Source organism: Gracilinanus agilis, chromosome 1, assembly GCF_016433145.1.
Source record: "Gracilinanus agilis isolate LMUSP501 chromosome 1, AgileGrace, whole genome shotgun sequence".
Classification (NCBI taxonomy): Eukaryota; Metazoa; Chordata; class Mammalia; order Didelphimorphia; family Didelphidae; genus Gracilinanus; species Gracilinanus agilis.
Window position 1 is genome coordinate 354747220 of NC_058130.1, and position 12097 is coordinate 354759316.

General features: G+C 36.4%; 1 protein-coding gene across 1 annotated transcript in view; it reads right to left on the minus strand.

Moving 5' to 3' along the window:
- Positions 1-12097, minus strand: part of IPO11 (importin 11) — a 222537-nt gene that overhangs the window by 74871 nt on the left and 135569 nt on the right. Inside the window, exon 26 of the mRNA XM_044663634.1 lies at positions 5776-5897. Within this exon, the coding sequence (XP_044519569.1) occupies positions 5776-5897 (122 nt within the window). The remainder of the gene's footprint in view (positions 1-5775; positions 5898-12097) is intronic.

The window sequence follows — 12097 nt, forward strand, 5'->3', positions numbered from 1 at the left end:
TCTGAACCTGTTTTTTTAATCTGTAAAATAGGGATAAGAACACTTAAGACACCTATATGAAGATAAGATATGCCATTTTTGTATAGGAGAAGATTGATAAATGCTTAGTGAAAATATGTGTATCAAATGTTAAAATGTTATTCAAGTACACTAAAAAAGTTTTGTCTCAGGAAAAGTACCCAAACTAACAGTGCCTCATCATGGTATGGAAATGATCATAGTGTAGAGTCAAACCCTATGTCAGTAGAACATAAACCTCAGGGGGATGGGGGTGGGGGGTGGGGGGGGTAGCAATAGGTAAGACTTCAAATACAAGCCAAATGAATTACAAGTCTATTGTTGAATTTTGTTTAATTGCTATAATTCAATTATCTTTTGGAGCTTAATGACAGATTAGGAAACAAGCCCAGGGAAGCTCAGGGATTTGTGCAAAATGATGCTACCCATTAAGAGGTGAGCTGGAACTAGAATGATGGTTTCCTGGTCCTGGGTTATTTACACAGTTTACACTGTGGAGCAGAATGCACTATTCACCTTGGAAGATCATTCCATCCTAGCAGCCTTTTCATCCTAGAGGATCACTCTCCCTCTGAGACCCCTTTCTCTGACTTGTCATTTTCTCATGGAACCTCCATTTTAGGGAAAATGACCTGGCCAATCATTTTCACACTTTCATTCCGCCCTGGCCTATAAACATGACTCTCAGAACTTCTTCCACCACTGTACTCTCATGTGTATACCTTCCTTCCCTCTCTCTTCAGCTTTCTTTCTCCCATTTTAGGATGTCAGGTCCTTAAGGATGGTAACTGTTTTTCCCAGTATTTATGACAGTGCTTGGCACATGTAAGACTTGACTTGTTTAAGGACCAACATAGCCACTACAACTCAGTTGTATATAGCGCCTTACTTAAATGTAAAAAAGATATCACAAATGTTATTATTCGCATTTCATAGACTAGGGAACTGAGAGTTGGTCTATTTTAATAATGTTTAAGAAAAAAACTTGTTAGAAATATGTGTTAAACTAAACTCTGTCACATCTTATATTCACCAGGATTCTCCTAATATTTTTATAGCTGCTTCAAATTCCTATCACAGAGCAAACATGGGAAGTACTATAAGACTAGAAAATCAAATGGGGAGGAAAGTACATAAGAATAGGTATTAAAGAGAAATGAAATCAATCCAGGAATTCCCTTACTTCTATCTGACATCTCTCTTCACCAGTTATTTTGTCTGTACTTCATGTCCCTCCTGTTTCTCTAACCTATCTTTCTGCTGTCTTCTCTCAGCAATCTTTTTGGTAAGTCTTTTTTAGAAATTGATGTTAAAAGTCAAGCCATCATTGTGACTACTCAAATTCTCTTAGAAAAACATACCGGAAAGGAGATAAGCTATATGGGTAACAAAAATGTAAAAATGGAATAGTTCTATTAAATGGAAATAATTTTAATATATGGTTACATAGAGGCTCAATAATTACACAATGAGTTTTATTTTAAAAATATAAAATATGTTCCATTCCTGTGTACTGATACATTAATTTTAGAATTTATTAAATGGCATAAATATCTAAAGAAATTTGAGAATTTACTGAAGGACATAAATAACTAAAATAAATCATTCACGGCACAGAGCAAGTTATACTTTATTGTATGTAAAACTGATATAAGCAATGCACTTATGTCTGCACTTAAGTGCAGGTTAAAGATAATGAAAAACAACATCAAAATGAAATTCCTCAGCTTATTTCTACCCAAAACAAGTAGTCAACATTACTGGATAGTCTCCAGAATAAGCATACATCAATGTTTGAGCCAGAATTTGGGAACAGGAAATTGCTGTTAAATGGAAAACTGATATAGCACATTAACCAGGAAAAGATTGGGGGAAAAACCCTCACCTACTGCATAGCAGCACAAGCAAGATAAACAGGAAGCTAAGCTGAACAGTTAGAGGAGAACCAAATTAAAAAAAAACAAACAACATATGATTATGAAAACTGCACTTAGACTCCATTTCTAACACAATCTGTAACTATGAGGAAAATGTAAAGATTTCTAGTTACTGTCTATGCAAGCAACTGTTCCATTCAACAAGATATATGTGAAAAATAAGACTGATTTCTTAAGACTGTTTAGTTTTTAATTTTAAACTGTTTCTAACAATTCACAGAATTTTAATATTAAAGCTTTCTTACATACTGAAGGACTTTTAAACAGAGACATATTTTCAATACTTTTCAAAATTACCTAAAACATTCAATAATGCACATAAGATTTCTAATGACATAGTTGAGTATAAATTTGAAAGTAGAAATAAGGTCTTTAGTTCTCAGAAAGCTATCCCTTTGAGTCTTTAGTTTTACACTTTCACTGGTTAAGGGAATCATTAACTTCCTTCTCTTTGGGTATGCTGCTGGCAGGAGATAATAACATTGTTCAGATGGTAACACTGTTCATAAATTCAAGGAGTCAGTCTTACTATAGCTTCATTGGGATGCTGTCTGCTCAAGGAAATACAAAGAAATATACACTTACTAAAATTTTAAATTTGAACAATTTATCTATTAAAAACAGCTTAAGTTACCAAAGTAAATAACAAAGGGTTTGTTTTTAGAATAAGCATTTTAAAATCAAACAAACATTTAAGTATTTTTCCTCCCTGTGGCTTAACTATAATTCTTTTTAGTTCTTTTCTTATTTAATCCTTTTGGCTTCTCTATCTTCTTTTACACCCTCATTTATATTCAAATCAAAAGTCACTTTCATAAGTTTATCCACAACTCTAGATATCTGATCTTCCTTAGCATAAAAGCTTCCCCAGACTTTTTCTCCCTGATTAAAAAAAAATTAGATAATAAAACTACTTGCTATGTTTCATTATATCTCAATTACCAAAAGAAAATTATATCAACATAAGAAAAAAATGCAGTATGGTATGATGGTTAGAATTAGGAGGATAGAGTCTAAGTCTCTTCCAGCTCCATACTTATGATCTCTGATCTCATTTCCTAAACTCACCCTGTTTTAAGTTTCATCAAATATAAAATGAGCTGGGGGTGGTATGGGAATGGAGAGAGGAATGTGGTTACATCTGATGACCTCTAAGGGCCCTGCCAGCTCTAAATTTCTAAACTTATGGGACCAAGTAATGTTTCTCCAATTAGAAAGATGTACACTAAATTGCTTCTTATTATAGATTTTCCTGCAAAAGTTTTCTATAGGTGACTCTTCAACTATAGCTACAGGAATGGAAAATATCACAAACTCAACATGTCTTAAAAAAAAACAAAACAACTTATCTTTCCCTCTAAAGACACTGCTCTTTCCAGTACATCCTTCAAACCATTTTTCCAGTCAAAAGGTTCAAAACTTAGGAATCATCCTTGATTCTTTATTATCAATCATGCCCCCAAATCCAATGAGGTATCAAATCATGTCAACAACATCTCTTACATTTCTCTCTTCTCTCTTCCACAGTCTCCCAAGTTCAGGCAATCATCACTTTTCACTTGGATTATTACAATATGCTCCTAATTAGATTTCTTGGGTATAAAATCTTCTTTATCTAACCTGTCTTCCACACTCAAAAAATTTGATATTCTTAGATTTAAGCATGTCACTCCCCCTCTCAAGGCACTCTGGTGGTTCTCCATTGCCTTTAAAATAAAATTTAAACTCCTTTATATGGTATTTAAAGTATTTTATCATCTAAAAGCAACCTATGTTTCCAGGCTGATTATACATTCTTCCCTCTCATATAATAGTATCATCTACTTCAAGAAGCCTGTTCTGGTTTGTTCAACCAGTAGTATTATGCCCAGCAGCTAGTATAATATTTACTAAATGTAACATTTATATAGTATATAAAAGCATATTTGTGATGTATGTATGCCTATACATATATAGACACACTGCATTAATTCATGAACACCACTGATCTGTGACTTAAATAGTGACTAATATATAGTGTATTCTTAATTAATTCTTATTGATTCAATGAATGACATGAGTTACTTAATATCTTTTAATACATACTGCCTTGAAAAGAGATTTTCTATTATGCTAAGTGCTATTTAAGTAATAATGATAAAAGCCCTTATATTTCTTCTGTATGTTTATGTAGTGACAGAAAAGTCTGTAATACATTTTTTTTTTCTGTAATCTTCATTACCTTTTAAAACAAACAAACAAACAAATGGGGTGCTGAGGGATACAAATGCCTTATGTATATTTTCATAAGAAATTTGACTAAATAGGAGAACAAATGGGATAGCGTGGGGTACTGAAATGAAAGGAAACTCTGGGGAATTCTGCATATGTAACTTTTAAAATTAAATACATGGATAGGGATTATGATAAAATGTTATCAAGCAAAGTCAGAGATATTTAAGGCATGACTGCTAATTTTTTTAAATCACCTATTTAAACCCTCTTTTATTTCAAATGTGTGAGACAATTATGGGCTAAAAGGACTCTGATCTAGACTAAAGAGAAGGCTGGTCATTCTATTAAATTTCAAGTGAATTCTTATCAAGCCAATATCAAGCACTGCAATCAATTATGTCACCAATGAGAGTTGGAGAGATCATCAAATACTACAACAAAATAAATATTTACAATTATAAAAGTCTTTAGAAGCCACAAGTCATTACTTTCCCCTAGAGTAGAAGATACACTTTATTTACACAAAATAAAAATATGTATTCATTTCTAAAAGAAAAAAAAAGGACAGTAATTTATATATTGAGTGTTTTGATCTCTGAATATGTGAGGAAATGAACAGAGGCCCTTCTTATTCTTAACACCCTCAAGAGATGTTTGTATTTACAACACAAATATTAGAGTATAAAAAACTCTGAAAAGTAATAGGGTTTTCCTTACTGCATTAGATTTACAAAGTTTTGAAAAGTATAGGTACAGCAGAAAGACCAAATTTGTCATAATGTGAGTTTCCTGATTCCAGAACCTAACCTAACTGTTCATAGTCTATAGCAGTGATTCCCAAAGTGGGTGCCACCGCCCCCTGGTGGGTGCTACAGCGATCCAGGGGAGCGGAGATGGCCACAGGTGCATTTGGGGGCGGTGAATAACCATAAGGAGGCCGTGATAGTATGTGATAGGGGGCGCTAAGTAATATTTTTTCTGGAAAGGGGGTGGTAGGCCAAAAAAGTTTGGGAACCACTTGTCTACAGTATAAAACTAACACCCTAAGCAGTAAGAAAATTGTTAAACTCCAAAAAATCCAGAAACAGAACTTTAAAAAGGGCGGGCAATTGATGCCATTCTGTTGTGGATGCTGAAATGTAAAACTTATCAAAGGTACTAAAAATATTTTGATGGCCTAAACTGCCATACGAAAAAATGATGTGATGTGCATTAACTGCAGAGCTTCTCTAAAGATAATTCTAAAGGATAAGATAAATACAAAAAAGGCATTAACATTTTGGGCTCACCTATTAGGAAATAAGACAGTTCTGAAAAATTAAATGTTAAAAGCATAAATATATTAAAATAGCCTACAATGAAATTTGATATAATTATGAACCATTTGACAAGAGAAAAAGAAAATTTATTCAATATTATCAAAAGAATAATTTTTCATAAACATCCTCAAATTTTTCAACTGACATCTTTGTTGCTTGTAATGATAAAATTTGCTCCCCAAAGTCAGATAACTCCATTAAACAAAAGTTTTGACTCTGGGTAAGATATAGTGATGGATTCTTAAATAACAGAAATTTTCTTTCGAGAAAGAATTTTATCCACTTACCCATTATCAGATGGCAGAAGTGAAAGTAATGCCAAAGCAGAAAGTTTTCTTCTTTCTGGCTGAGTAATGCTATCCATACGATCAACCCACATTTCAATCATGTTACCCAGAAGCTGGTCCATCTGCAAAATAAAAAAAAAAAAAAAAAGAAGAAACTCAAGATATTTCCATTTAACTCAGACTAGATACTATTAATGACTAAATCAATCATCTAATATCTTGTAATTACCTCCTATGTATCAGGGATTATACTAAGTGCTGGGGTATAAACATAAGGAATGAAGCAATCCCTACATACAAGAAGCTTACATTCAAGCAGGGAAGAGGTATACACCTATGAGTACATCAAAAAAATAAAATGTTTAAAACACAAATAATAAAGACAGTAAAAGTAAAAGTAAGTCAAGATGGAGGGAAGTAGTAGCTGGGACAATCAAGAGAGGCTTCATGGGGTTCTTCCGGTTAAGATGGCGGCAGAGTAAGGAGCAGCTGCTCGATCTCTCCTGACCGAAGCATACAGGACTCCTCCAGGGGAAATAAAAACAAGCCCAGACGAATGAAGGAACCCCACAACAGGGCACAGCATTGAAGGTATGTGGAACCGGGGCATTTCCACGCTATAAAGGGGTGAAACAGCTCTCACTAAAACATGAGAGGAAGAAGCCCCTCCCCCACCCACACACCACACACCTCGCACAACACCAAGGCCAACGCACAAGAGTGAAAACAGGACTGGGGCAACCAGTAAATCACTAGCAGCCCCAGGGCTTGTACCTGTGTGCTGCAAGATGAGGGACCCCAAGTGGCTGGGGAGGGGGGGCGCACAGACTTTCCCTGAATGTCTGCACAGGTGAAGGCACTGCCTCAGGCCTGGACAAAGATCGCTAAAGCAGGGACTTTCCCGAGTGTCTGCCTGGGTGAAGGCATCACCCCAGGTGTGATTAAAGATCTCCAGCCAACGGACTTTCCCTAGCTTCTGCGTGGGTGAAGACAGTGCCCTAAGTGAGAATAAATATTCTCACTTATGAGGAGACTAAGCTATTACTCTTTGCAGATGATATGATGGTCTACTTAAAAAATCCTAGAGAATCAACTAAGAAGCTGGTAGAAATAATCAACAACTTTAGCAAAGTTGCAGGATACAAAATAAATGCACATAAATCATCAGCATTTCTATATATTTCCAACACATTAGAGCAGCAAGAGGTAGAAATAGAAACACCATTTAAAATCACCCTAGACAATATAAAATACTTGGGAATCTATCTACCAAAACAAACACAGCAATTATACGAAAACAACTAAAAAACACTTTCCAAAAAAATAAAACTGGATCTCAACAATTGAAAAACCATTAATTGTTCATGGGTAGGACTAGCTAACATAATAAAAATGAACATTCTACCCAAATTAATTTACCTATTTAGTGCCATACCCATCAAATTACCAAAAAACTTTTTTAATGAATTAGGAAAAACTATAACAAAGTTCATTTGGAATAACAAAAGATCAAGAATATCAAGGGAAATAATGAAAAAAAATGTGAAGGAAGGGGCCTAGCAGTATCAGACATTAAACTATACTATAAAGCAGCAGGATGCGCAAGCCAAACTTGCACGACTCTCTGAAGAAGCAAAGAAGACAGGTCTGAAGATCAACAAGAAGAAGACCAGGTGATCACAGTCAACAGCAGACAGGACCTGCCAATCCAACTACAGGGAGAAAACATCAAGGAGACGGACCACTTCATCTATTTGGGTAGCATAGTCAGTAAGGACGGCGGAGCAGATGAGGACATCAGAAACCGAATCAACAAAGCCAGACAGGCATTTAACACCCTGCGGTCTGTCTGGATCTCCAAAGCACTGTCCCTCTTCACTAAGCTCCGAATCTTCAATACCAATGTAAAGGCCGTCCCCCGATATGGATCAGAAAGCTGGAGAGTGAAGAGCGCTAACACCAACAAACTCCAGGTCTTTGTTAATAGATGTCTACGCTACATCTTGAACATCAGATGGCCTGAAAAGATCTCCAATGCTAGTCTCTGGGAAAGAACAATCCAGTATCCCATTAGTCAGGACATAAAGAAACGTAAGTGGAGATGGATAGGACATACGCTACGAAAACCGGAGAACAATGTAGCCAGACAAGCATTGTGCTGGAACCCTTCAGGGAGGAGGAAAGTCGGAAGACAAAAACAGACCTGTCGAAGATCTGCCGAAAATGAAACAAAAACAGTCGGAATGACATGGGCCCAGCTGGGGGAAGTTGCCCAGAACAGAGTCCGCTGGCACGAGATGGTTGCGGCCCTATGCTCCTAAGGAGTCAACAGGAATAATAATAATAAAAAAAAAAATATAAAGCAGCAGTCATCAAAACAATATGGTACTGGCTAAGAGACAGAAGGGAGGATCAGAGGAATAGACTTGGGGTTAATGACATCAGCAAGACAGTGTATGATAAACCCAAAGAGCCCAACTTTTGGGACATGAATCCACTATTTGACAAAAACTGCTGGGAAATTTGGAAAACAATATGGGAGAGATTAGGTCTAGATCAACATCTCACACCCTTCACCAAGATAAATTCAGAATGGGTGAATGACTTGAATATAAAGAGGGAAACTATAAATAAGTGAACACAAAATAGTATACCTATCAGATCTCTGGGAAAGGAAAGATTTTAAAACCAAGCAAGAGTTAGAGAAAATTACAAAATGTCAATTAAATGGTTTTGATTATATTAAGCTAAAAAGCTTTTGTACAAACAAAAATAATGTAGTCAAAATCAGAAGGGAAACAACAAATTGGGAAAAAATCTTTATAACAAAAAACTCTGACAGGGGTCTAATCACTCAAATATACAAGGAGTTAAATCAATTGTATAAAAAATCAAGCCATTCCCCAATTGAAAAATGGGCAAGAGACATGAATAGGCAATTCTCAGGTAAAGAAATCAAAAGTATCAATAAGCACATGAGAAAGTGTTCTAAATCTCTAATAATTAGAGAAATGCAAATCAAAACAACTCTGAGGTACCACCTCACACCTAGCAGATTGGCTAAAATGAAAGAAGGGGAGAGCAATGAAAGCTGGAGGGATGTGGCAAAATTGGGACATTAATACATTGCTGGTGGAACTGTGAACTGATCCAACCATTCTGGCTGGCAATTTGGAACTATGCTCAAAGGGCTATAAAAGAATGCCTGCCCTTTGATCCAGCCATACCATTGTTGGGTTTGTACCCCAAAGAGATCATAGATAAACAGACTTGTATGAAAATATTTATAGCTGCGCTTTTTGTGGTGGCAAAGAACTGGAAAGGGAAGGTATGTCCTTCAAATGGGCAATGGCTCAACAAACTGTGGTATATGCTGGTGATGGAATACTATTGTGCTAAAAGGAATAATAAACTGGAGGAGTTCCAGGCGAACTGGAAAGACCTCCAGGAACTGATGCAGAGTGAGAGGAGCAGAGCCAGAAGAACACTGGACACAGAGACTGATATACTATGGTAAAATCGAATGTAACGGACTTCTGTACCAGCAGAAAGCAATGACCCAGGACAGCTCTGAGGGACTTATGGAAAAGAACGATACCCACATTCAGAGGAAGATCTGCAGGAGAGGAAACATAGAAGATAAACAACTGCTTGAATGCATGGGCTGAGGCGGACATGATTGGGGATGTGATCTCGAAACTACCACACCAATGCAACTAACAACAATTTGGAAATAGACCCTGAACAAGGACACATGTTACAACCAGTGGAAATGTGCGTTGGCCATGGGTGGGGGGAAAGCCGGGGGAGGGGGAGGGAGGGTGTGTGTGTGAAGGGGAAAGTAGGGGCATAAAGTATGTAAACAGGTTAAAAATGAATATTAATAAATGTTTAAAAATTTAAAAAAAAAAAGAGGCTTCATGAAAAACATGAGGACACAACTTTTTGTTAAAGGAAAACAGGGAAATTCCTTGTCTTAGAGGTAAGGTCAAAGTACACTCTAACATGGGAGATATGGATATGCATATAAAAAGGGAGGAGAGACACAGGGGAGGGGAAGAGGGAAACAGAGAGAGAGAGAGAGAGAGAGAGAGAGAGAGAGAGAGAGAGAGAGAGAGAGAGAGAGTGTGTATATATATATGTACACACACACACACACACATAAAGAACAAAGAGATGATAAGTATGGCTGGATCTCAGAGTATAAGAAGAGGAATACTATCTAATTAAGTTTGAAAGATGAGTGATAAAAGGCTTTAAAAGCTAAACAAAGAAATCTGTGTTTTACCCAACAGAAATGCTGGCATTGTCTGGTTAGGGGAGTAACATGGTCAGATCCACATTTAAGGAAAATCATTTGGTATCAACAAGGAGGATGGATTGGAATGGGAATGAATGTAAGGCAGAAAGACCAATTAGGGAGTTACTGTGCATCTAAGGGAGAAGTGATGAAGACTTAAACTAGGGTGGTAGGTGTTAAGGTGTTGTAGAGGTAGAGATAGCAATCAATTTTCTATAGGTAGCAATAACAACTCTTCGTTTCTCTTCAGTAATGTTTTTTTTATTTTTTCCCAATTATGTGCAAAAACAATTTTTTGGCATCCATTTCCTAACATTTTGAATAGAAATGACAGTATTTGGCAGATGAATGGATTCTTAGGATGAGGGAGAATGAAGTGTCTAAGATATGACATGGTTACACAAATCTGAGTGACTGGAAGAACAGTAACCCGTCCAAATAAAGGTCAATTTGGAATAGGGTTGGAGTGCAAGGGGAGGAGAAAGGAGAGGAGAATGACTTGAGGACATATTGAATTTGAGATGTCTGCAGAACATTTAGTTTTTAATGTCCAATGGCAGTTAGTGATATAAGACTGAAGCTCTGAGATAAAACAGGCTACATATAGAGATATCAATATCATTGCCATATAGATAACACTAAATTTTCCAGCTCTTAGAGAGTTAATGAGCTCACTGAGAGAAAGAAAGTGTAGTTAGAAGAGGCCCAAGGACAGAGCTTTGGAGAATATTAAAGTAGTTAGGAGATGTCATATAAATGAGAAGCTTGTAAAGGAGCCTGAGAAGGAAGGAATGGTCAGTCAGGTAGGAGGAAAACCAGGAACAGAGTGAGGAAAACTCAGAGGACAGAGTATACAGAAGAGGTTGACCAACAATGTTAAATGCATAAAGTGGGGGGGGGGGGGGGGAGGAAGACCAGAAACAGGAAAGAAAAAAAAAGTCAGAATTCTTGACGTTTTAAGAAATCACTGATCTGCCCTGAATGATCTGAAGCCAGAATGCACAAATATGAGGAAGTGAGGGAAAAGACTGATCTCTTTTTCTGGGAGTTTGGGAGAGCATAGGATAGTAGGGTAAGAGGATGATAATAAACCCTCCACTGTCCAACCCTTACCTCTTTTCTGACTTAGAATTGATACTAAAACAAAAGGTAAGGATTTTTTTTTAATGGAGAAGACATGGCCAAATTTAAAAGCAATAGAGAAGGAACTAGTAGATAAGGAGATTTGGGGAGAGGGATAATACAAATTATAATTTTATAGAGGAGAAGGTAGATGGGAGCAAGGACACATGTAGAGGCTAGCTAAAAATCACTTTATTATCTGGGATGAGGGAATAGACATACTTGTGGAGGCTATCAAGAGGTTTTGAGATAATGAGAAAGGAAGAAGAATGTACTCACATCAAATGGCTTCAATTTATTCAGTCATGTAAGAGGTGATATGATTAAGGCCAAGGAAAACATGAGACAGTTGAAGAGAGAATAGAGGTTTGGAATAACTGTGTTGGGCAAGATAGGTCATAAATAACTGTCAAACAAAAGGTTTGCTTTGCAACAGTGAAAGCCTAGTTAAAATTGGGTAGCATGAAATTATAATGTTTAAAATTCTACATCCTTCTTCCCACTTTTGCCATCAAGCTTCCTGGTAAAGTAGTCTACACTCAATGTCCTTATTGTACATTGTTCATTATATTATTCAATCATTATTATTATTCATTCAAATAATAATATTTATTCAGTGCTTCAAGATTTGTAAAACTCTATAAATATTATTTCATTTTATCCTCTCAACAGCCATGTCATATTTTTACAGATTTTACTCGTTTTTACAGTAAGGACAGAGGAGATTAAGTGATTAGTCCAGGATCTCACAGCTGGTAATTGTCTGAGGACAGTAAGAACTCATGTCTGTATTGCTAAGGCTTAACAAGGAAGATGTTTGAATTGTCATCTTAAAAGATGAACTCTATAAAAGAGAGGCAAGGGGCAGCAAAGTGGCTCAGGGGAGAGAGAGAGAGAATT